At 38.7% G+C, this 27,204-nt stretch overlaps 1 protein-coding gene across 1 annotated transcript; it reads left to right on the plus strand.

The window, feature by feature from the left end:
• Positions 1–312: 312 nt before the first annotated feature.
• usp43b (ubiquitin specific peptidase 43b) lies at positions 313–26,513 on the plus strand. Its single transcript, XM_049745944.2, has 16 exons — positions 313–1,189; positions 4,165–4,311; positions 11,761–11,864; positions 14,626–14,718; positions 16,044–16,179; positions 16,441–16,585; positions 17,747–17,909; positions 20,123–20,234; positions 21,898–22,001; positions 22,643–22,720; positions 22,790–22,919; positions 23,020–23,347; positions 23,412–23,570; positions 23,844–24,005; positions 24,069–25,121; positions 25,188–26,513. Exons 1-16 carry the CDS (start codon positions 563–565, stop codon positions 25,196–25,198), a joined length of 3,552 nt encoding a protein of 1,183 aa, XP_049601901.1. The 5' UTR covers positions 313–562; the 3' UTR covers positions 25,199–26,513.
• The last annotated feature ends 691 nt before the right edge of the window (positions 26,514–27,204 follow it).

A 27,204-nucleotide genomic window follows, 5' to 3' on the forward strand; every position in this document is an offset into this window, starting at 1 on the left:
TCTCAGTCGGTTTTGTCACGACATGACTCAGCTTTCTTGCCTCGTCTCATCATTCACAAGTGTCCCATTTTTTATGAACACTTGGTCCTACTACACTACTGTATTTGAATGTTGGTCATGATTGCACTTGGTGTAAAGTATTTTAAAGTGGTACTCGGTGTAAATTTTTTGCGACCCACCGAATTAACGCTCACGATGGAAACATATTGAGCACATTTTATTGCTGATCGTACTACTGAGTTTAATTAATTGTCAAGTGGGTGTGTGTGTGTGCTCCGAGTGGGAGGAGGCACGCACGCAGTCTGACGATCGCAAGCCGAAGTGGGACTGGCCAAGGGGGGAGAGCAGAGCCGTTTCGGGGGGGATCCTGTCGCGCGTGACGTGACGCCAAAAACGTTGGGATGGACGTGGAAGGTGGCGTGCTGGGTGGGCGGACGAGGAGAACAGGGTGCTGCTGTGATGGCGATGGTGTCACCTCTGGGCGCGCTTCCATGTGCTTCGTGGGAAGAGGATACTGCTGGTGGAGAAGAAGTAGCTCGCAGGAGACGGGATTGACAAGACCATGATGAGGAGTGGGAGATCCGACCCACGGGGGACTAGTTTAGGTGCCGCTATGGAGAAGAAGCAGGAAATGCCCACGTCGAAGGAGCGTAAAGAGAAGAAGCCGAGATCGGTGAAGCTTTTCCGGAAGAAATCACTCAAGTCCGTGGGGAGTTTTATGAACAGAATCATCAAAACTCTTGGTACTTTCACCCACTTTGCAGACACGCAGGACGTGGAGGATGACGATGGAGGCTTTGGGAATGGCGCACCTTGCACACTCAGCGCCAGCTCAGGGATTGTCAAAGAAGATGCACAGGTGCCTCGGTTGGTCAAGAACCCTCCGATTGGCAGGGATAAACTACTTTACCACTACGGGGATAAAATGCCAGGCGTTCTGGGATTGAAAAATCACGGGAACACGTGTTTTATGAACGCCGTGGTCCAGTGTCTGAGTAATACCGACCTGCTGGCCGAGTATTTGGGACTGGAGAGGTACAGGTTGGACTTGTGTGACACCGCGATTGATGGGACAGTGAGAAGCGGGGGGATGCTCTTTATTAACGGAGAGGTCACGGAACACTTGGCCTCACTTGTTCGGGCTCTGTGGACTTTGGAATACACCCCACAGCTTTCTGTGGACTTCAAGGTACACCCTCACCAAAATATGTTCCTGCGTGTTTTTAGTGAAGAGCTGTCATTGCCAACCAAGGATGCTGCGACACCATTGAAAATGATTCAATATTACTTAATTGGTTTGAAAATAATTGATTGACTATGAATGATTTATGAGTGACAAGTGGTCCGATTCACTGGTGGGGAAAGGACACTTCAAATATCTTTCATCTTCAAGTAATGTACTCCAGATTGGTCTGTTTAAGGTCACTTTAATGTAAAATATGAAAAGGGACTGTAAGTTATTCACAGTCAATTTTTTTTTTTTAATAACTGAAAATATCTATATCGTTATTTCGGTATAAAATGGCCTATATCATCATTTTTTTCTCTCCATATCGTCCAGCTCTACACCCCATACAAAATATTAATTTAAAAAAAAAATTCTAATGTTCTTTAGGATTTTTTTTCTATATTTTTTCTATATTTTCCTATTTAAAATGGTTTAATATTTTCCCACTTCCCGAAATGTTCTTCCAACCCTGATTTCCGCGCAGTTACTTCTCCCTTGTGTAAAATATCTTTTAAAAAGGTTTGGCAAGTATGTATAAAAGCGATTGTTTTAACAACGTTGCCTTTTCGAAACAATAACAACGTTTAGCTTGGTCGTTATCGTGTACACCAACTTGTACAGGTTGTACCTTGAGGGACAAAAATAGGCCCTCTATTCATGACAGCATGTTTCATTTTAATCATCAACTCCGACTTTCTCATGGCACACAAAATAGTTAACTCCATGACCTCGCTGTTGTCGTATCAGCTGATAAGAAGGCTTCTGCTTCGTGTCACTGCAGCTCACCGGGGAGGGTCATCAGGTACTCCAAGTGTTTTTCCCTCACCACAGCATCTCGCTAACTATAGTCTATAAATAAATATATAAAATGTAGGTAAGCGTGATGATCAGGTGTTGTGACAGAGTCCTATGAGAAGATCCTCAGGCTCTTCTATACACTGCCCATGCTAAATATTGGAGGGGGGGTGGTTGTACTTTATCTGCCTGCAGCTCTTTGTGCTGGATTTCTCCGAGCGGAGGCAAGAAGTAGATAATATGGACGAGCGAACAAAGAAATTCCACAATGGGATCTATTCTTGGAAATGCTAATTATTCTGGAAATGATACATAAAGTACGCATGGATGCTTACTGGAACATGTTAGCCTTTATTGATTTCCATGACTTTCCTCACCCTTGGAGTGAGGAAGTTAAGATGTAAAGCATGTCTGAGATTTTTTTTTTTTTTGGCAGGATGTTACATCGACTTGACAGTCATTGATTGATTGACTCCCACATTATGCTGTCGGTTGGTTTGTCAGGGAGAAAAAAAAATTGCCTCTTCATTGTCAGTCTAAATTATTCTCGCTCAGTCCCCGATACTGGATTTTTTAAAAATGTCACAATCGCAGGATTTAAAGAGAAATGAATCAAACATTTTTGCAAAAACAAACGCAGGCATAATAGTAGGAAGTCGAAAGTTTATGCTGCTAAGCCCTTCTGAAATTGCCTGTTGAGTAATAGCAAAGCCAGCAGGCATTAAAAAATAACCAGAGCTTTACTATTGGTCAGAAGTAAACATCCCCCGTGTCTTGAGGAACACCTGAAAGAACATTAGAAGTCACTACTCTTAGATATTTTCAAGGGGTATTGCAAAATCCTCAATAATCAAATAATCAAAGTCTTTTTGCTGTTCATGAACACGACAATACAAATGTAAATGTGTCCCCGTTTGTTGAAAGTTTTTCAGAGAGTTGAATGAATGAAATAGGTCATTTGGCCGCACGGCTCGGTCAGGGAGGGAAAAAAAATAAACAAGAGAAAAGTCCTGCTGAATGCTTGGAGCTCAGCCACATTCCACCACCACCTGGTTTATGGCCTAATAAGATTGAGAGGAAGTATTCATTTGTTTGCTAATTTATACTTTCTGGGGATTAAGCAGCGTCAAGGCTGGTGGAACTTTGGTGGTCGAGTGTCTCCTGCTTGCTGCAGAAGTGGGCTTTTGATGCAGACGAGTCTTGTGTGTTTTTTGAATCCCTCCCCTGGCAAGATGTGTGTTTGCGCAGAGGGGCCTGGACAGGGGACAAAGCCTGAAAGTCAAACAGTTACTCCCCAGACAATTGATCAGTTTCCATAACATGAGATGGGTGAGAAATAAGGGAGTGCAGGTAAACACACAAAAGGTGGATGGACGTGAATGTTGTTTTGACGTAAAGTTGGAACAGTCAACAGAATTTGGAATAAATCAGAAAAAATATGTCACAAAAGTAAAAAAAATCTAAATTAAATTACCTTGAATGACGGAACACGAGTAATACAATTTTTAATTAATTTTAATTTTATTTATTTATTTTTTTGATTTTAACATTAATTTTTGTCAAGCAGATTTTAAAAAGTATACATTATTCAAAGCTTAATTCCAGGGAATATCTAAAATAAAAATATTGGCAAATATTGGCCTTTCTTTAAAATAACCTGGCCATTAGTTTTTGAGGGAAATTTTATGTATAAAAAAAAAAATAGTGGTATCGGTGCTTGGTATCAGTACTCAGTAAAATCCCTTTTCCAAGAAATTGCAAGAATGGATCTTTGACGTCTATAGTCGTCAATGGTAGTGAATGCATTTATGTTTAGTAGCCTTCTGCTATAATATGATGCTATGTTGCAACTCGAGCTGCACGAAGCACATCATGAGCAATATATGATGGGATTACGAAGCAAAGATTACAGTCTGTTTGTTGCACCCTCTTCTATAATCTCTCGTCTGTCTTTGTGTTTTCTCGCCTGCCAACTGCTATTCAAACTTTTAATTCCTCCCTAATTGAGTTTGAAACTGGTGCCATTAACAAGAGAGCCCATACACCACTGCCATGTAAAAATAACATATTTAAATACACACTAGTATTAAAAAAATGACAATTGTGTTTCACAAATGATATTTTGTGATTTGTCTCCGCAGGCTATCGTGTCTAAGTACGGATCACAATTCCGGGGTAATTCCCAACATGACGCCCTGGAGTTCCTTCTGTGGCTGCTGGATCGTGTCCATGAAGATATCAATTTGGCTTCGCACAATAACAATAACACAACTAAAACTTGTGATAAGGTGAGAATTTGTTTTTTCTAGATTTGAAGACACCACTTTGGTTACCTTAGGTTTGAAAATGCGCCCATTCATTCTCATATATGCATCATTTATTCAGTATCAGTAACTTTGTATGTATTATTAAAATCATGCTTTATTCGAGTGATAACTAATGACATCATTTATAAGAAGAGCTGTTTGACTGATTGGAAAATATAGTTATAATATCAAGCAGCGCGTCTTTCCTGAAGCGCTACTCTCACTTGATTTATTTTGTTATTTTGTCATTGTGGGATTTGGAGATATCTACGTCGGGATGTCTTTTCTCAAGGCCATGTCGTGGTTATTTAGATGTATGGTACGACCGATATGCAAACACTTAAATCTTTGAATGCAAAACAATTCAGTCTTTAGAAATTGACTTGGACATTTTGTTTAAAAATTAATGCTAAAATGTTTCTGGAAAATCAATGTGGCTGGTTGTCATGCTGCTTTATTTATTTATTTATTTATTTATTTATTTATTTATTTATTTATTCCTAACAAATTAGCATTAAAAAAATCAATTAAATAAAATTGAAAATTCCTAACAAATTAGCATTAAAAGATTTAATTAAAAAATAGAAGAATTAGAAAATTTGAAATTTTAGAAAAATTAGAAAATTACCATTTCTTTATTCCTAACAAATCAGCATCAGCAAAGCAGCTTCAGCATCATGGCGCATGTAACGAGCGCAAAAAGATAGATTGGACACGAAGGAACAAATGATTGGCACGTCGCATAAGGTAGCAGGCGCATTCACAACTAAAACAGGAAATAACCACATGAATCCAAATCTATTAAAGCCGAGGCAGACAGAAAGAAAAGTCCAGATGGGGCTGTGAAAGCAATGCTGCATATGAAAAAAAAAAAAACAAAAAAAAAAACTCCCGTGATACACGGTAGTTGTCTTTTATATTACTCTGGGCACGTTGCCATCAGTCAACGTTGACCTCTTGCAGGTTGTCATGGATTTTAGTTTTATCAAAAAGAAAACATGTGGTCCAAATCTCCCTCTGAGGGCAATCACTTTATATCTCCACCTTGTACCTCCCCAAGAATGTACAGTGATGTTGTGGTATGCAACGTTGTATCACTCACTGCACAAAGGAGCTTTGTGGAGGCCTCGCTGAGGCCAGCGTGAGGTTACAGCACTCATCTCGCTCGCTCAGGTAACGTGACGATGAGCTAACAGCTCATTAACCGCTTAAAAATTCATACGTGTTCCGCCTCGTTTGTTCTTCTCCAGATCTCCAAGTTAGCCTTCTGATTCATCCTCCTGTTGACCTATGTTAATTCTCTCTAAGCATGCTTTTACGACTTAGCACAGAGAGCCAAAGTCGAAAGTACTACCATCGACTTTTCCCGCAGTATCGTTCCGGGATGAATTTTTAATTCGCAAACCTATGAAGCCGATCAACAAGCACACTTTCTAACCTTTGGTGTTAAATCCCCACGGCTTTCACGCTGGCATTCACTCTGCTTGATTTGTTGATCGTTTATCACTCTGGAAACAGAGCGAGCGCGATGCTCTCTCGTTCACACTCTCTCTCTCGCTTACGTCGTGTCTGAATGTGGCTCTTTGTAAGTTAGGGGAAGAAAGAGACACTTGTTGTGCAGACCTACTTTGCAGAGAGAGCGAGAGAGTTGAGTGCAAAAAGTGTGGCAATGGAATGGGAGGTAGAACAGTAAGCGGTAGTGACAGTGGGAGAGATCAGGAAGGAGCGAGAGGAATTACTACTTTGATTCTACGTGACGGTTTTCGTGTCCAAACTTCAGAATGTGGCACTTTTCAAATTAATAAAGGTGCCAGGCCATGCATCATTTTTGTTGAGTGAACAACTTTGTAGATGTTTACTTCCTGTGTACGCTTATAGTTTTGTCAGCAGGATTTATCTGTGATTAAGTTTTGTGGCTACCATATTCAATGGCGACATTGCTATCTGTCGTTTTTAAATGCGGGTCAAAGTCTTGTTGAAACTAGATTAACCGTCTCTGTTGTTTACATATGTGGGAGTCCATCAGAAAAGATTATGGTTTGGCCCTATATTTAATACTGAAATATTTTGGTAGAGCGCTGTGTACAACTAGTATGGATCAACAAATTCATCAATTGATCCATATATAAGGCGCTCTGCATTATAAGGCGCACTGTGGTTTTTGGAGTAAATTTTTAAGTGCGCCTAATAGTGCGGAAAATACGGTAATAAAAAAAAAAGGAGAAAAAAAAATCAATAAAAATTTGGGGAAATTATAAATGTGTCCCCTCTACTACTTTTTGTCAGTATTATTATTTTTTTGGTTTTTTTTTGTTTACTTTTACTGATTCTACTCGCCAATGTAGTCAGGTCTCCATGCGAATGATTTGAGAGAGTGCAATTGCCAGGTCTGAGATCACAACCAATCACGGCTCAGCTTTAAAAATACAATAGTGAGCTGTGATTGGTTGTGATGGCAATTGTGATGTCATTTTCACTCGACAAAATGGCCGCCCCCTGAGAGGTATTTTGACTTTTTAATTTTTACTCCACTAACCAAACATTAATCAAAACAGTGTTTAGACTGGTTGTCCTTGAATTAAAGTTAGTCCTTGTATTCTTCTTCGAATCTATTAATACAAATGAAGTCTAATTAGCTGCATTACGACTGGCTGCAGTTGTTTGTTGTCCTCTATGTCACAACAATAAACCGCAGAGGAAGGAGACTAATAACAAAGCTCATATGCTTAAGAGACCAACATTAAAATTAATCTTTTTCACCATTTTCAATTCAATCTTGCTCAATTTTGCTCTTTCACTGTGCAATTATATGTCGGCTAGAGCTTAGATATTTCCATAGAAACGAAGACGGAAGGATGTAGTTGAGAGGGAAATGCATATGGACTCATTGAACTGATCCAGATTTTTAAGATCAGCCATTTTATCGCTTCAGTTTTTTCTTACGAGTAAAATCTGTGATTAAAACTAGCCCTATGTGTTTTAAATTGTGAATAATATGTCCTTAAAGGGTTACTTAAAAAAAATATCTTTTATATGTGTTCAGGCCAGTTTTATTACTTTGGTAGTGATTGCTTGGTTACTCTTGCAAGTGACTTTGTGATCACTTTAGGAGATATTCATTATGTTGTTTTTTTGTTTAACACCAGGAGGCTACAATACACTGAATAAGAGTCAGCAGGGAGTTGTAATTTCATCATGGCGGATGCTTGCCCGCAGAGAATCCCTGTGGTTGTTAGGGCTAGTATGCAATAGTGCAGGGCAAATTTAAGAAGCACTTAACTCGCAGCGAAAAGCAAATTGTACGGCAACAACATCCGTGAATAGACACCTGATAATATATTTGAGTCAATTGATTTCTTTGTATGTGAGTGAGAAAAAAGATTGAGTCAAGATGGCCACCATGCACCAGGAAAAGTGAGTGCAGGTGTGGTTAAGAGAAAAGAAAATGCCTGGAGGAATTTTGCGGCAGATTTAGTATAGTGGTTAGTTTTGCTGTTGAGTTATTTCCATCCAGACAGATAATAGCTTCCAAACAGCTTCAGGGAGAGATGATGGTCTTCTAGCTATCACCAACGTATTGTTTTTAGATTTTTTTTTTTTATTACGTTATGGATTTTTTTTGAAAGTTTGTCTCATCTTTCTCCTGGTTTCTTAGAATTCTCTTGCGCTACTTTTATCACCTCCCCACAATGTTAATGTGCGTTCCATAGAATGATATGTATATTTTTAAAATGTATTTGTAATGTATATGTTTTGTTTTTTGTTGCACCTTAACTTTGGTTTAAAGCACTGATTTATGTATTTTAAATTTTAGTCCACATTCTTTACCATTATTATCATAATTGCATGAAAATCATTGGCAGAGCTAGAAGGGGGGCTGAGGGGCCACTCCCTCCCCTGATTTTCAGATTTAATGAGGATTTTTTTCTCTACATTTCCCCCTGTGTCCCGTCAGGAACATCTCGCGAATAATTCGGAATAATTTTTAAGGTTTGTAAAAAAAGTAGAAATTTTTTTTGGGGGATCATCAGCAATTAATATTATTATTTTTTGTACAGGACATCTAATTCAATACTTAAAGTGGTTGATACAATCAATATAAATTTGTTTGTACGTGAGTGGTAGTAGTTCATCCTTAGAAAGTCAACCCATTCAAACAGATCATCCATTGACAATAATGGACTAAAGTATCCGAGAGACCAAAGTCGATATTCCCGCGACTATTTATAGACGGGTGTACACGTAAAAAGGACTTTGCTTTTAAGCCAGTCTATTATTTATCAATACTCAGTGTTACAGTACGCTTTTCTTTTACTCCACAATTCGAGTTTATTGATACACACAGAGTCGCATCTAAATGCTGAGTCACAACAAAACGACCTCATCGAGTATCTCCGTGATGATCACCTGGAGGTTTCACTTGCCGCTTACTCTCGTTCCCAATTACTGCTTTCTCTACCACAGCACATATCTATCTCCATTTTCACTGTTAGTTTGAATTATTCACACCAATGCCATTACTGGGAACACTTGTGCCCCCATTTTACAATCCAAGCCCCCCGTCATGAAAGCCCATCAGGATAAGATAAGGTGCTGTTAAAATGGAGGGGGCAGACATTTTTTTTTTTACAAGCCGATCTACTCTCAGAGGTGAATTACTCCAAGCAACAGCCTGGAGGTGAATTATTGACAACGTCCATGGTGGGAGAGAGTGCACGGTTCATTTGTGGGATTTTAGGCTTTCATGCTAGGAGATGAATGTCCACGAATCAGTGGGAGTAAGCTGCGTCACTCAGCATCCTTCCTGCTTAAGTGGGGAATGACTAATTGTTATTCTGTTTCAAGACTGACAAATAGTCTATTAATAATATTGATTCACTCTTGGTGGATTATATCCCTTTCATTGTAGGATGTTATTTTTAAATAACATAAAAAATATTTGTAGGAATATACAGAGGCATATTTGAGATTCAACTGCATTCTTATTATTTTTTTTAAAGTGGAATGTCAAATTTCTATTTGTATTTTCCCTTTAAAGTGACTTTAATAAGCAGCAGATAAAGATGAAGAAAAAAAAAACTCATCCAGTGTGACATAATGCGAAGCGGCAGTTTATTTTTTTTTATAGTGTTGCAATAAAGCCAAAGAAAATAGCAACTTTTAATAATATTTATACTACGGCAGCTGGGTTTTGGATTTCCTCAGCACGTTCAGAAATTTCTAGCAATGAACTGTGGCCTCCTGATGACAGAGCTGAGCCAGCAACCCAACTCAGTACTCTATCTTTGTTATTTATCTAAATCCAACAAATCAATTACAGCATACCAGATGCCAGGGTGAAGGATTTTATTTTCTCCAATACACCTCAAGGCCTCTTCTGGCATTGAGGATTATAGATTAAGCAAAGGTTTAATATATTATGAATATTAGCAAGTGCATATTTCTGTTTTATATTGTAGCTCGCTTTTCTGAATCAACCATGCATTGTTTAAGGTACACCTCAGGAGAACTATATAAAAAAATGTTTTTTTCCATATGATTAGTTGTTTCTGTTATAATTCACAAGAGTATAGATAGAATTTTATTTTTCATTTATTTTTTTATTTTATTTATATATAGTATTTTTTTTCCCCCGCACTAAAAGACATTATATTTTCTGTGAACATAATATCTCTTCGGGGGACCTTCATAATTGCTTTTAATGTTCTCATCGACTTCGAGATGTTTTTAGTTGGTGCCTTTTTGACTTCCTCAATAATAGTTAAGTGCTGTTTGACTCATTCACTGCCGGCTCAGTTAAAATGGACGTCTATAGCCTTCAATGGGAGTGAACGAGTTAATATTGAGTTCCAATTTTTTTTTTTTTGTGATCTGTCCATCATCATTTAGATTAGCGCTACCTTGTCAGAATTACATAAGGACAGTTGTGTTAACACTCTATTTACAGGGACGCACCGGCTGTTTGTGAGTTCCTGAGAAGTGATAAGCTACACTGGTCTGAATGTTCCCATGTTATCACTTCTTAGATAACCCCAATGGCAGTTATGTGGAGGGCGGAAGAGCGGAAATGTTGGGTCATAGTACAAAGCGTACATATATATCAAAGAAAGAAAGAGTGAATTTTTAATCTCTTACACGTCACAACAAACCTGAGATTATATTGCGTCGGGTGGAAACAGAAGGAACCGTCCTTTTCTGTGTTTCCTGACATTTTGCGTCAGACTACCAAAAAAAAAAATGGTGGTGTGCTATTGTGCATGCTCGATGAAGCACACGAAGGTCACGTTTCAGACTTGTGCTTGGTGTTTTCTTAGCTGCAATACGTTTGGAAGAATAGTCTGACGGTTTGAAAGCCATGTTGACCTCTGAGGGAAGGTCGAGCTGCCTACTTCAGTCTGTATGGGACCCAAAAAAAAAATAGCGCTGATATAAACAGAGAAGACCTAGACGACTATTCTGTTTGGGTGTAAAAGCGCTGATTAATATATAAAGTCATTATATATAATGACTTAATGCATTTTCAAGTATGGAACATTCCATTAGGGATTCTTGATGGGGATTGATAGTGCGCCTGCAGAGAAAAAGCTGTTTCTGCATAGATCCATTTGTAAAAAAAAAATTGGGGGGGGGGGGGGGCTGAATGCTGATGTGTGTGATGGAAATGTAATGTTGCGTTCGAGGCAGTTTGACCCAGCAGTTCAATGCCGCTAGAAACTGTCACACATTTTTCATCTCGCTATCTGTTCATTTTCCAAAGCACCTTTGTGTTTAGGGTCAGAGGTCAAGTTTTTTCTGCCCTATCAGTTGTGGCCACGACGTGATTGTGTTGGGTCACTCAGAGTTCACAAGCCTGTTTGGGCTAGCATGAATTTTATAAATATTGAAATTTATAAATTCTAAATTATGTTATATCTCACATAGCCCATTTAGGTCTTCTTCAGGAGCTCAAAGAGGATTTTCTTCTGGTACTTTACGATAAGAGAGTCCAGTTTAAGGTCACTGGATAATAGTCTGGTCTCAAGTTGAATCTAATTGTGATATAATTCCACTTAGAATAATCACAAGGACAAGACACTTGTCAGGACAGAGGTTGGTAGTCAGACAATGATTGGTTGATATTGGGACAGTAGATTGAAATGGATTAAATAATTTAGCAATATTCTCAGCTGTAAAGGCATATTTGTGTTTTGTTCTTGGAAAAAAAAATCTGGTCATTTTTCGAAACAAGATGTTTATCAGCCCCGGATAAAAATCTGATTACTGCTGAGATTTATAAATATTTCCTTCCATCTTTTATCTCTATCCATGGTTTTCTCCCATGATGGTGAGCGTAAAAGAATTGGCATCTCACGGGGGTTGCGTGGATCTCAGTGCTTTCCATAAATTGTCTTTTTATTTTAACATATGCCTTTTTTATTTTATTTGCTGCAGGGTCCTGATGAGGATGAAAATCTGCTGCATCCTGACCTGTCCCAATCACAGCAGCTCACTGTCCAACATAGCTTTGTTCAGGAACATTTTCAGGCACAGTACAAGTGAGTTGTCACGTTTTTTTTTTAAATGCTTGCAGTGATATACATATATTTGTAAAATGAATAAAAAAATAAGTTTGCTGTTGTGTAACCCAAATTTACTTATTTTGAAAAATAATCATATGCCAATCACATTTTAGTCTCTCTAATTGTAAACGGCATTTTTAGATTGTTAAATAGAATTTATTAAACAATGATGTGAAAATGTAACAAATAATAATGTGACTCTTGTATTAGTTCTCATTTTTATAGAAATAAAATAAAAATTTGGGATACAGGATAATTATCAGACATCAATATTTGGGAAAATGATATAATTTCCTATTAAACTGATATTTTGGCCTATAATGAAAGCAGCATCAAATATAATTAAAAAAATCTTCATTTCTCAATAACCTTACTCAAAAAGTCACCTTGTTCCACTTTTTCCAGTATTTATGAAAAATATTATTCTTATTATTGTCATTTATTAATTTTATTATTATTATGACGCTCCTTTAACCACTAAATTGATATAATAGCGACCTTCAACATATAAATTGCAGTTTAGCGAGCTCACTTACCATGCATCCTTCATTTACACCATGAAGCTGATCATGATGCAACAGAGTGAAACCAAAGGACATCGAGGAAGCTGACAGAGGTCACATTCGAAGATTTAATGTACTTTTTAAAAGGTCGGAATGAACTTGCTCGAATCTTATTAACAAGTGCTGAGCTGCCAGTTCCTCGCAACATTGTCAGCTCGGTGCGGCTGCCAATACGACACGTCTTATTAATTACGCTCCTGAAATTCTTTCAATATTTTACGTTGGAAAATGCAAAGATGTCGAGTTGACTCACATTCACGCGGCTAGTCGAATATTCCAACCGAATAAAAGCAGGTGGGCACGGGAGTGAGACAAATGCCCCGAGAGCTGGGATTAGATGATTTTTTTTTATTTTTTTTACTCCTGTTCTTCTCATTTCCTCTGAAGTCCCGAGGCCTCAGCATTTGCCAGACAAAGAAGTGCAATGTGGAGAATTGATGGACCAAAGCATTGTCTCCAAACAAGCCCACTTGGTCACATCAAAACATTTACACGGGTCTGTAGATCCTATAGGTGTCAAAGTCAAGGCCCGGGGGTCAGATACGGCCCGCCTCATCATTTTATGTGGCCCGCAAAAATAAATTGTGCATCAAATTCGTGTCATTACTAGAAATGCAAATTGTCTTCATTTTTAATAATATCTTTTTTTTTTTTTTTAATATTTGACCAGTTTTTACTCATCTGATTTAAAAATGAGTTATTTATTTGTTTTGTAGCTTTTTATTTTATTTGGGATTTTCACTTATTCTATAGCCAGAGCTAAAATTGTACGTTTGCATTTAAATATTTAATTTTTTAATGTGATGCTGTTGGAGTGAGAAAATTAAAGTTGCCCTGTTTGGGCCAGATTGGTTGAAGTGGTGCTCACATTTTACGGGCCCAGTAAATGATCTGTTTTACGACAAGCTTATTGTAACGTTCTTCCGTGAATGATGAAGCCCATATTTGGTTTTAATGACCTCTCAATCTCTTTTGGCATAGTGAAGATTTTTTTTTTTTGGGTAAAACTATGAATGAAATTTACACAAGGCTAGTTTGACCTATCAAAGTATTCTTTTGGTCCATTTTCGGTCGCTTTGCTGAGTAAATCGGCGTCTTGACTTTTTTGTCCGCACACACACACATGAAGTATACATCGTTCGACCTTTGCACGCTTACTCCATTAGTCCATCACTAGAACATCACCTCTCCCTTTAAAGCTTTTCTCTTTTTAAGTGTTTTCGAGCAGCGCCGGCCGGGGCACATCTATGTTTTAGTGCGGCTTGAGTGTGATTTGCATGCACAGAGCGCAACGGCCCCTCGCTGTTTCCTGGCGAGGATCAGACATCCGTAGGGCAGCCATTCCACTCTGCCAAGAGGGAGTGATCCAGTGTGAGCCAGTGTCAGCTGGGCTTGCTTCAATAGAGCTTTATTCACCCCACATTTTTTCCCATCCTGGGTCTGTCTATCCATCCAAAAAGGACAAAACACGGATAATACCTTTTATGAGCGAAAAAGGGAATTGTATTTAATTTTTTTTGTAACTATTTAGCATATTTTTCCCAACATATACAGCGGTAGGTTTATTTATGTCGCAGCAATAAAATTATAAATGATCGATATTAAATATATTGATTTATTCAATTTCTGTTTTTCACATTTTATTATTGTAGGTCTATAAAGTCAGCTTGTACTCTGGATTAGGTTACACGCAATCAAATTAAGAATGTTCACAATGGCGCAATCTATTTAATGTTGATCCTGAAGAGCCGTTTGATTGACTTCGCCGCTGATTTCGTTATAAAATGCTTGCACAGCACAAAAAAAAAACGCTTCGGAGGGTAATGGAATTAACTTGTACGAAATGAAGCCAACCTGTCATTTTCCGGGGAATGTCAAAAATTATAAAAAAATAATTGCCAAATTATTTGATTTATTTTGATGAAGTAAATACAGAGGAAGAATAATTTCTCTACATTTTCTTGCAGCAATCCCACACAGATTGAGCATTAGTGATGCAACATGATGGAAATGATGTCTTTTCCAGTTTCCCAATCAGATAAAAATAAATATATATTTTTCAGTGTTCTTCAAATGTGATGTAATTAAGCCCACTCCGTTTCTGCCAGTAGAGATTAATTTGAAATTCCAGCCAAATTTTAGAGATTAATATGTGTGTACTTTGTTTTGCACAGATCTTCACTGACCTGCCCCCATTGTTTGAAACAGAGCAACACCTTTGACCCTTTCCTTTGCATCTCACTCCCTATTCCTCTTCGCCAGACCAGGTGAGTACCAAATTTAGTCCAATATTTTTATTTGGTTGCAAGATACTGAATCCAGTTGCCTTTATAGGATACTGAAAATCTACACAAACAGATTTGTCTAGTATCCTCAAAAGATTCATTTGCAAAAAGCCACTTTGTCAGCTAATGACATCCACATTAAGATGCAAACAGGCTGATGTAAGCACTTTGTTTGTTAACAAAGCCTTCAATCTTTAAAAAAAAAAGAAAAGGTGCAATACAAAATGGCCGTAGACACTAAAGGTGCTTTGGGATCTCGAATGGCTGCTGGTATTTTGTAATGACGACTTGTTTGCGATATTTGCGCTGAGGTCGGCAAGTGCGATACGACGAAAGCCTTGTTATATCGTGAGATTTTAGAAGAGGAACGTTCCATTTAAATATAGACACAAAGTGAGTCGGGAAATAATGGGAACGGCCTCTTTGACCTAAATGATTCGATAGGTCACTTGAGCTTGGCCGTTATTTTTCTACGACCTTTCTCTTTCTTTCTTTTTTTATCACACCCTTGGCACACATTTCGGTTGATATCAGTGAGGTCATTCATTACCACACGGGCAAGGCAAAGATTAGGGACAATGAATGTTAAGGTTCTTTTTATTTGTGTGTGTGCTATTTGCATACACACAGATTGCCTACAAACAAAAAAAATCGGGTTGTCTGTTGATGGTATTGGCGTATTTGCATAATGGATCATTTTGTTTATCCAGTATGGTTGCAAATCTATCTTGCATTGGCGCCGTTATAGAGCTCCGGATGTCACGTGACGATTCTCTCGTGCATTTGTTTACACAGCCACCTTGGCAGTCTAGTAGCGCCGGCATGCCAAGGACTGTGAAATGTGAAATTGACTATTGTATACAAACAAAATATCAATTTATGGGAAGAATTTTTGAGGATAAATGAAAAACATTTTTATTTTACGTAACTAGGGGTGTTTTGAAAATAAATGTTTCTGCTCACTGAAAATATATTATTTTTTTAATTCCCATACACATGGAAATAGCTCTTCAAATGCTTCTCACTTTACAAAGAGAGGTGAAAGGTCACTGCTGCACAACATTGTCAGCTTGAAAAGTGGCTGCCTCAAGAGAGGTCAAAGCCAAGGGCTCCCTCTTTTTAAAAATGCAATACATTCCATTATTTGGCAGTCATAAAACTTAACTCCTTAATGATCCATTATTAATGTTAAAATGTATTGATTTATTTATGACAGTCTTCTTTTGTCCCATCCTGGCCTTCCGCTCAAACTCGGTCGAGAACGGAAAATCCAGGTTGGTCCTAAATACGTGTTGGTCTTTTTGCAGGCCCATGTGTGTGACTCTGGTCTTCAGCACTAAAGGTCAAAGGTACCTGCGAGTCGGTCTGGCCGTGCCTCTATTTGGTTCTGTCGCCAGTTTGAGAAGGATGGTGGCTGATGAGGGCAACATTTCTCCAGATCAGGTAAATCGACTTGGCGGACAAGAAAAAATATTATGACAGGCCTAATAATCATAGTGGCCATTTTTTAATGAAATATATTATGAGTAGGGAGGGAGAATATTCATGAAAGTCAAGATAAATGTATATAATTTGAATTTCTGGTGTCTTCAGAACAGATAAATTATATTCATTTTAAGTACAAATAAAAGCGGAATACTTTTATAGTAATTCAATAACTGATCCTTTTGAAATATTCTTTTGAATTATTCTTCTTCTCCGTAGGTGATCCTGACTGAAGTTTACTCCACCGGGTTCCAGCGCTCCTTCTTTGATGAAAACGATTTAACCGGGATTGCCGAGAATGATGTCATCTACGCCTTCCAAGCTCCGCCCCTTTACATCCGAGGAGGCTCTGCACGGACTTCAGGTAGATTTATGGTTAAAAAATCCAGCTCAAGGTTTTCATTCTAACACACGACATGTATTTTTAAAATTATTGCTGTTATGCTGACTTTAAAGTAAGTAAATAACCAGTTGTATTATTTTAGTATTCTTAATGAAACCCGATGGGAGTGTACCTGACTGCAGGGGGCGGCCTTGAGGAGCACATTAAAAAAAATCACGAAACACTGAATTATGCACACACACTCTACGCCAAGCTCAGATTTATGTCTTCGATGTGTGATTTATTAGGATTTAATTTTTCACTATGTGCTTGTTTGCTCTCCTCAGTCAGATTAGCCGAAAATTCATTTTAGCTAGTCTTTCTGTTTTTTTTATCCTTCAGGAAAAGTCATATCTAATTATAGTTTGGTCGTGTTTAGTCTGCTTCATCCTGGTGGGTGGTTTCGTGTAAGACGAGAAATTTCACAAACCTTTTTTTTTTTTTTCACATTTTTTCCGATTTAACAGACAGAGGTGTGTTTGAAGACATTGAGTCAAAACACATTTTATGATAGCTCACCAAAAGAATTATGTAGCGGTTAAAAAAGAAGAATATAAAAGTGAAAGGAGACAAGAAACAGATGTGTCGTAAGCATACAGCGTTTGACAGCAAGCCATAAACGATTTGATTTAATGAGGGATGAACGGTCGCTCTCCTTGGCGGCGGCGTGTAACTCTCAACGGGACCGACCAGGAGGTGACCTCAGCAGTTTAGTCTTTCCTCGACACGAGGCTTTTAAAAGGAGATTTCCGTCAGAGGTCGTTTCTCGAGAAAATCGTCGCCCTTGATTTCAAGTGCGTTTGATTAGAGCAGCGTTACGAAATTAAAAGCTGCGCATTCTCATCAGAATTTGAATTTCCGGGGTCAAGACATGGCAATCAGCATATTCATGTTCAAGCTTTGATGATGTATTCGGAGACTTTGATGAGTTTCGAATAGGTCGTGCCCTCCCGGCACACCCCAATTACTTGTCATCCCGCCGTTTTGCAAAACTCGTACTCAAGCAGTGATGGATTGCATAACAGAAGAACAACAGGATTTAATAAAACATTGTGCTCACTTTTCACGGGGATATTCGGAATTTTTTTAGAAAGCTGCTGTCATCCTTGAGAATCAAATATTTCTCTTTGGGTGTCTTTTTAGGATACCATCATAGTCTACCATCTTCTACATACGCTACCGGTCCTGAGGGGAAAAGATTACCTGCGTCTGCGGCGCTGTCTTCAGAATTTCTCAACCAAGGAGTCCCGGTTAAGATTTTGTTGTTGGTGTGCAACGCTGCAGGAGCAGGCCAACAAACTGTTAGGTAATTATGCAAGTCCCGTGGGTAGTCCTTTTTTTTTTTTTTTATTACATTTATATTTTTTTAATATTGTGTTATTTATAGTTAAAATAAAGTGATGGCCAAAATAAAATAGCTATAAAAATACAGGATAACTTTAGATGGAATTAAATAGCAAAATTCATTAATTACAACAATTAACTAAACATGACAGAATATTTAAAATAAAAATAAAAAAGTTAACACAACAGCATAAATGCAACATGTCACAGAAAGCCAATCAGGAAATTAATAAAAATATTTCGGCAGAGGAATATTTTACACTTTACTTTTAGGGTTTATTTATTTACTCAAACCGCTGTTTTGATTTTTTTCTCTTTCAATTTGGTACTCACATAATTGATCCGTTATACCAATAATTGAATGACTGAATGAAAATTTTGATTTCAAGAACTTTAAAATCTCAGCACTAATCTACTTTGAGTCGCTCTCCCTCCTCCGTGGAACTGGGATGCTCGGTCATTTTATATTTAGCGCTACTTTGTGCCAGAAACACGTCAAGGTCATTTCACCTCTCTGGAAAATAAATGGCTCACATCCATCTCACCGCGAGAGGAATCAAACGAAGGAGGAATCCAACATCTGCTCCGACAGACACTTGTCTCTCTCGTCCAGTTGAGGCAGATCAATAGAGGTGAGATGGCCAACGCGGCCGTGAGAAAGTCCAATCTCGCCGGTGAGAGTTTGACTCATTTGTGCCAGTTTCTCCTTCAAAACGACTTACCGTCATTGATCAAAGTACCCACCCACCGATCTTGGACTCATCAGACGACTGTGGGAGACTTTGCGTTGCCAAGAGGATGACATTGAAGTCATGTGTCTCAAGCTAGTTCTCTGGAAGCACCAGATCATATGAAAATTACTTGCTTTTAAATTATTACGTTTTTAAACAACATAACTGTTTTTTTTTTTTTTTTTTAAATCACGATAAATCGATTGTCACTGGGATGAGTGCCAACCTTCACCAAGGTTAAATTGTTAATTTATTCATTTAAATTCTAATTGGATTTAAATTAATTTAAATTGTAGAGTGCGGTATTTGTTTATTTATTTGTTATTTAGTTAGCTAATTAACTTCCTGGATGTTGGAGGGTGATGAACTGATGATTTATATACAATCAGTGGCGGCGCTACGGGGGGGTCCGTGGGGGCACTGGCCTCCTCTCTCTCACCTGTGCTCTGTATGGAACAAATAATAATAAAATTAAAAAATAAGATTGTACTGACTTAAAATGATGCCAAGACTTCTATGAGCAATTTTTAATACCTATTTAATTCTCAGCCAGCCTGTATATACCGCTGAGAGCAAATTATTTATTCACAAGCAATTAAAAAGTCTGTTTTCTGTAAGTATCTCCCCAGTTCCAAAATGAAGGACTTCATTATTCTTTAAAAATGATAATCTTCTATTCAAAGACCTGAAAAATCCCTCAAATAACAATGAAAAACATCATTTATTCTTTGTAAAGTATTTGGCAATGGGATTTTTTTTTTTTTTCCTATTTGAGCTTCAATCTTTTGGTTGAAGTTGGCAGCTGACTTGTTTTACGTATGCACTTTATGGACTTAAGTTACTTTTGTATCATTTGATAAAATGTTTGAATTCTAAAAGGCATTCGCCTTGAATGTCAACAGGGCATTTAAATTTATTTTATCGTGGTAGAAATGATTACGTGAAGTGGTTGTAATATAGTTTTATGAATTGATCTGAAGGCTTCCCAAGAGGACATTTTCATGGGGAATGAACACACACTTTAAAAAAAAAAAAAAAATCATCTGATACCCTAAGCCAAATTGCATTTGTGCGTGTGTGCGTGACTGTCTGAGTCTACCACAGAATATTAAGTATGGTATAATCTTAAAATGCAACATTTATTCACTAAAACATCATTGGCGTTTTTTTTTTTTTTTACTTTCTTTCCTACTTTGTTCCCTCAATGCGTGCATAGACTAATAAATCTCAAGCAGACAATGGAGCCTTCAATTAATTGTGTGTTATAATAAACGTGTCATGGGATCCATCTTTTTTAGCGTCATGCTTTTCCCTCCTCTCATCAGCCAATTATTGTTTTTCATTGTGCTTCTAAATTCTAAATTAAGAAACCCGTTTTAATATTAGAATCATTTATTTGCAACCTCCAAGGCTTTATGTAAACTTCACAATGTTTTTGTTTCAGGTTTGGCCCTCCATTCTTAATGAGGGAGGATCGGTCTATTTCCTGGGATCAGCTGCAACAAAGTATTCTGAGCAAGCTTTACTATCTGATGATCAACGGGGCGCCAGCACAGGTAATGGACACCGATTTACAAGAATCAAATCATGTTTTAAGATCAAACCAGCCATGTCAGAAGCTAGTAGGGTGCAGAAAATGAATCAGCAGGGAAGGATAGAGTTTGAGATACCGCGGAAATGCAAAAGGTGACGACAAGCTTTGGGGTGACCGTAAGGATCAGATTGCAAATAAAAACGGCTTAGCAGACTCATCTTCAATGATAAGGTGAGGAGCTCCGGGATTCAGAGTAGATCGGCTGCTCCTCACCTGTTAAGTGGCTTTTTTTTTTTTTTTTTCGAATGCCTCCCTGGTGAGATGTTGCAAGCGTGGTCTGCTGACAGCAGGCCTCAGGTTATGCTGGAGGGACAAACAATTCGGGGTTGCTGCTGGAGGAGATGGATTGGGAAGTCTGGCTCCACTGAGATGATGGATGGATGGATGGATGGATGGATGGATGGATGGATGGATGGATGGATGGATGGATGGATGGATGGATGGATGGATGGATGGATGGATGGATGGATGGATGGATGGATGGATGGATGGATGGATGGATGGATGGATGGATGGATGGATGGATGGATGGATGGATGGATGGATGGATCCCAGAGAGGATGACAAGAATCTGGTGCAAAAAAAAAAAATCTTGTCGTCTTCTGTGTGCAACCTGTCGTCTTCTGTGTGCAACCTCAGCATCAGGCCTCGCATTAAAAGCGTCGTAAAGTTTTCCGAAGCCACCCATCTGCCCTGAAAGAGCAGATGTTTGCTCTGCTTTGAAAGCAAATCAATAGCTGCTTGTGTCAATTAATGACACTGTCAAGTGGATTTTTCCGCATCTAATTTTAGCCCAGACTAAAATTCAAAAGCAGCCTTTTTTTTTTTTTTTTCGTCTCAATCATTTTCCCTGCTGCTGAATTTGCTGGAAAGGATTTTCAAAAGGTTGGCAGGGTGCCTACTGAAGCAAGAATAGCCATGTAATGTATTACAAAACACTAAGGCAGTGCAAGTTATTGATCTTTTTGGTTACAAGCTGCGAGGAAAAGGACATTTTGTTGGCCGAGATGAGATCTAGAATATTCCGTTTAATACAAAGTGGTAAATCGAATTTAGGGTGAGAGATGACAGTGGCAGTTCTTCACGCCGACAAATGCATTTAAATTATTATTATTTTTTGGGGGTAACGGCGCTCACAAGATAACGAGGACCTGTCACAGTTGCTTGTATTCAATTTTTGGCCATATTATGGCACGGGGTGAATTTTGAACATGAATTTTCGGGTGTTATGTCATAAAATAAAAAGGTTATGGGTTCATATCTGTGAGGAATGTGCTGTTATGTTCGAGACAGATTTTCTTACAGGACTGAGCGTGGGTGTTTGTGTTTCATATGGGACGAGAGGAAATCTGCTTGATTTTTTTTTCTTTCATTCCTAAAGCATCTCCCATCTGAGAAAATCTCACAATAATATAAACAACGGCGAAGTAAAAATGATATTACTTTTATTGTTTTTTTTTTTTGCACTGGCCTTTTTGAACCTGCTGTTTTTTTAATATTTTACGACCTTGCGTGGGGAAACTTTTTTCATTTTCCAATCAAATGCTTGTCAAACTTATGGTTATAGCTCATTATAATTCAAGCAGTGTCTTCACATGGTTTCATCCTCGCTATTTTTCTTCTAGAATAACAGAGTGCTCTTCAACATCCGCGTGGTGGGAGGATCATCATTTTACAGCTACTTGTCACCGCAGGACAGTCGACCGCTCTACCATCCTGCTGTTGACAGGTCAGTGTGGATTCTGAATTTTAACTCAAGGGAATGTGTTAAGTGACTTTTTTTTTTTTTTTTCCTGGAAGAACCTAGTCCCTCGTTAGAGTGATAAAATATTTGCTTCTGCGTAGTCTTAGGCTGCTAATTATGCGACCCGCTGAATTTTGTTCTCTGCTGTGAGCCGCACCAGAAGCAAAAACTAAAAATAGTTCATGTCCATGTTTATTTTTAGTGTTAGCTTTTTTTAGTGTTAGTTTGTTAGTGTCTGAAATTTAAATTTTCAGTCGTTGTTAAATATGATAACAAATACAAGGAATTAATTTGTTGGAGTATGACACAAAAAAAAAAAAAAAAAATTACAGCCATAGTCAAAAAATAAATCTACCAACTCATAAAAATAGTCATTTATGAAATGTAAAAATGAAAATATGTAAGTTATAAGCGTAAATTTAGTTAAAGGGGATTAAAGTCAGGAAATTGTGAATTTTTTGTGTCTCGCTGGAATTGCTGACATCTAGTGGATGAATTGTCATTTTAGATATTTATTCATTAAATTAAAAAAAATAAAATTATAGTACAGTACAAGAACTTTAATGGTGTAAATAGTTTCAGTAGCATTCCAAAAATTGATAATTCCCTTCTTTACTGTCTTTTAGAGCCCTGAAGCTCTGCAGCCCAGGAGGACCTCCACATGTCAAACTCATCATTGAATGGGAGTATCGAATCAAAGATTGGTGAATACGATTTTTTTTTTAAAACTTCAACTCACCATCTGCTCTACTGAAATCCTATTTTCCTTGCAGCCTGTTTGGTAACATTCAAGAGGAGGTGGTGAAGGACGCGGACAGCGTGAGGAATCAGCAGCAGCAACACGTCCAGCAATACAGTTGCACCTTGGATGAGTGTTTTCAGCTCTACACCAAAGAGGAGCAAGTAAGGAACTTTTAAATTCAGTTCATTTTTTGTTTTTTGGTGGTGTTGGATCATCTCTCAAGAAATATATTACCCATTAAATCCATCTCCTATCTTCCAGCTGGCTCCTGATGATGCTTGGAAGTGCCCGCACTGTAAACAGCTACAGCAGGGCATGGTGAAGATGAGTTTATGGACTCTTCCGGATATTCTCATCCTCCACCTGAAGCGTTTTAGGCAAGTAGGCGAGCGGAGAAACAAGCTGACTACATTTGTACAGTTCCCCCTGGTGGATCTGGACATGACGCCGCACGTGGTGAACCGTAACCACAACCCGCAGCAGGGATGGAAGCAGCCCAGACGGGCCGAGCTGGCTCCACCTGACTTCCTGTACGATCTGTACGCCGTGTGTAATCATCACGGAGGGATGCACGGCGGGCATTACACAGGTGAGAAATTTGGAATTTGTTGGATTTAAAAGCGTAATGTTGACCTTTGTTCCTGCGACGGCAGCATTTTGTCGAAACTCTGTGGACGGTCAGTGGTACAGCTACGATGACAGCAATGCTGAGGCGGTTCCTGAGGGAGATGTTTGCACACGGGGTGCTTATATCCTCTTCTATCAAAGAAGAAAAACCATCCCACCCTGGTCTGCAAGTTCTTCAGTCACTGGTTAGACCTTGTCATCTTTCTATTGATCGCTAGCTTCCTTCCGCCTTGGGATTTAAACTGTATTTGAACATTATCGAGAAAAAAAAAAAGATGTATCTTTTGCAGCTAGAGGTCATAACTGTATTAAAAACATTTGTCTTCTGAATTTACTGGAATGAATCCAGTGACATCACATAATTCATTTTGCGACCTTTACAGGTGATGTTAATTTGACCTTTACGGAACCATGTCAGTTGTTTTCATGAGTATGACGACTAATAACTCGTCTTGCAGGTTCCACCAGCTCAAACACTTCTGATCACTGGTTAGTCCGGCTGACGGGGCCCGGTGACCGAGGTGCAGCGTCCATCGCAGGCCCCCCGGTGCCCATGCAGCCTCCGGAATCAACTGATCGGCCAGTGTTTGAAGAAGAACCTCACAAAACTGCTGACACAAGTACTATTTTTGTGTTTTTGTCTTCAGCAGTTTCACCATGCTAATATATTTATTTGTCAACAGATGGATTTGAATCCAAACCGTTTGTCCGCGGAACCCAAGCAAGGAGCATCAGCATGAGATCTCCAACGAAAGCCAAGGAGTCTTTAAGCAAAGTCCTGCCCATGCGATGGTCCTTCAGAGCCAAGGACCGCACGAAGCATTCGGTGGAGACTCAATCGGGAGAGCTGGTGGAATATCTCGAGTCGGGCCGACGTCCGCGATGTACCAAAGACCCGATTGTTGCGCTGGTGGCCACCCCGCCGCAAAGGCACGTCCAGCGTAGAACCTTGGAGGGCGGACAGGAGTGCAGCTCACCGAGCGGAAGTAGCCTCAGCTGCACGGAAACGTGCTACTCCCCCAAAATCCCAGAGGGGCAGAGCCGGCCTGTTATGGAGAGACAGCTCAGCAATGCTGTCAAAGGCAGGGATGATGGCTCCCTGAGGATGAGGGCATCTAATAAGAGAACCAGGCAGGAGCAAGGTAGGACTTTGGACATCCAACTTCAGAGAGTGGCCATGTTAGGAGCACACGTCAGCAGTCATAGCGCACCTCCAAGCAGAGATTCCACACTGCGAAAAAACAAAGTCCATTTCGGGGAGAGCACCAGATCCCCCAAAGACACGCTCGTCTTTCAACCTGAGGGACAAAGAGGACGTGAAGGTCGTAGCCAAGAAAGCCTCGTGGCCTTTTTTAAACCCGCTTTGAAAGACATCCCGAGATCCCCACGGAAGGATCACGAAAGACGTGCCAACGGGCATTTGGGAAAGCTGACCAGCGGCGACTTCACCAAACTCTCCCTCTCTAACGGAACTCTGAGCACCACCGCAAGAGATGAACGTAAGGTTCTCCCTTGCTGCAAGATCCAGCTTCTGAATGGACAGGCCGCGTGCCACGACGCCGACATCAAGCGAGCTCACAGCTCCGGAAACATTCAAACCAAACTGGACGGGACTTTTCACCGGTGCGCCTCACTGCAGAGGAACGGGGACATCACGCCCTCACGTCGCGTCCTGCTCTCCGACAAACCCGGATTTGCCACCCTGCAGAGGACCCGATTCAGTACCACCTCCCTGGGTAAGCACGTTTAGAACTCAAAGTTAGCATTATTAGCGTGATCGCTAACGCTCTGTTTTCCATCAGTGCCTCTGTGACAACTTCTCCGCTGGGATGTCATCCACCGAAAGCATCACTGGAAAAAAAGTGTCTTCGTTCCTCTTTTTATACAGTAGGACTGTTACTTCTTACCTGTGTGTGTCTTAAACTAAATCTATGCAGAGTCGAGTTACTGCTGTCATTTGTAGGAATTGTGCCGTCGGACTGTTGTGACTTTACGGTGAAACTCCGCCCCCAGTTCGACTTAATTGGAGTACTTTTGTGTGTATTTCACTTCAAAAATGGTTGCTCGGCAACAAGATGCCAGATAATAGTGCCAAAGTAGTACTAAGTACTTTCGCTTTAGTATGAGGTATGTTCGCTAATTCACATATGTAAAAAAGAAATTTAAATACCCATGCAACATAGTTAAAGCACACACTTTGTAAATTCGTATGTAGGTAAATAAAACACACACGCACAGATTTGTTTTTCCACAAATGCACTGTAAATTGGCTTGTTTTTGTGATCGTTGCACTTTTATAAAAGGCTTATTTTCCTATATGACTTAAATTGTACATCCTTCCAAGTTTAGGAATAATGACAGTGTTCTTAATTAGATTGTGTTTAAAGTGATCCAGGAAGGATGTTCCAATTTTTTCTAAGAGGATGTTCAGATATGAACCACAAAATATTTGGGAAATATCCTAATTTACAACTTGGTTAAGAAGTTCAATTCTATCTATGAAAAATCAAAGCTAAATTGCTTGCATGCCAACAGAATTTATTTTATTTATTTTTGCACCCAGCACTGTGTTTGCGTGTGTTTAAATATTTTATAAATATAGACGGCCGTTAAATTAAATGAAGTTTAACCCCTGCTCGTAAAATATTGGTAGTCGCAGTTAAACTTCAATAATTTTAATAACAACATACACAAACAAATCACTGTCTATAAACTCCTTTTTCTGATATCGAAGCAAAGGCACAAGTTCGATGGTGCTCCTGAATTAACTGTTTCCACTTCCTAAATGATTATACTATCTGTCCTTTTCAATTTTGTTTTTTATACATTATAAAAGTGGCACACTGGGAATGTTACCATTTGGGAATGTGAAGGAGAGACTCACACAATGCTCTTCATCAAAAGAAACTGAAGGATGTTTATAGATTATATTTTATTACTAACTTTTTTAAAAGTCTACTTTTTGTACTGACATGTAATATCAGAATTGTTTTATGTTATGATGTGGAAAGGGGGCGTGGTTAAACTGGACACAATACACAATAGCCCCTTAATTGGATTTTCTGTATCTGCTTCATGTACTGACATTTTCTGGATTTCACATTAAACACATTTTTCTCACAAGTTAATTCATTTTTGTACAAATTATTGACAATCTGCTTGAAATGTATTTTGGTCCACTGCTGTTTTGCTTCTAAAAACGAATTAAACCAAATGAAAATCAAGCTTGATAAAAAGATATGCACCCTTTTAAAAACAATAAAATTAAATACAAAAACATATAGTTGTAATTATTTTTAATTAATTAATATTTAAGTACTTTTTTATGGTAACCCTAAATGCATAAATAAATGCAAACATGTATTTTAATCCTACCACTAGGTGTCAGTAGTGACAAGGTAATCGTCTGTTCCAGATGGGCCCAACTAAAAACCAGATGGCTGAAAAAATAATAGAGCAATACAAGCAAATATAAGAATAATTTGGTTAATATGAAAAAAAATATTGTAAGATTGTAGATTGTTAGAAAAATAAACAATTCTATACAAAGTACATTTAGCATTTTTGTAAACTTATTAGCAAATGTCATTGTTTATAAGGCCGTTTTGGTGGTGACAGTTATGTTGGGGAGGAAAGTGACAAAAGGAGATTTTGGTCAGTGGGAAAAAAAAAAAAACAGGATCCTGACTTTTTTTTTCTCAGAATCCTGACATTAAAGCTGACTTTGACTTCAAAGTAAGGATTCCCCACTTTAAAGTTAGGATTCTGAGAATAAAGGGAAAATTCTGACTTTAAAGTGAGAATTGCGACTTTATGACA

This window comes from Syngnathus scovelli, chromosome 16 (assembly GCF_024217435.2).
Source record: "Syngnathus scovelli strain Florida chromosome 16, RoL_Ssco_1.2, whole genome shotgun sequence".
Taxonomy (NCBI): Eukaryota; Metazoa; Chordata; class Actinopteri; order Syngnathiformes; family Syngnathidae; genus Syngnathus; species Syngnathus scovelli.

Excerpts from the sequence above, each read along its gene's own strand:
- usp43b (XM_049745944.2), top strand. The coding sequence starts at position 563 with ATGATGAGGAGTGGGAGATCCGACCCACGGGGGACTAGTTTAGGTGCC. Across the intron at positions 4,312-11,760 it reads CAACTAAAACTTGTGATAAG|GGTCCTGATGAGGATGAAAA; the intron begins GTGAGAATTTGT and ends TATTTGCTGCAG. Across the intron at positions 11,865-14,625 it reads CATTTTCAGGCACAGTACAA|ATCTTCACTGACCTGCCCCC; the intron begins GTGAGTTGTCAC and ends TGTTTTGCACAG.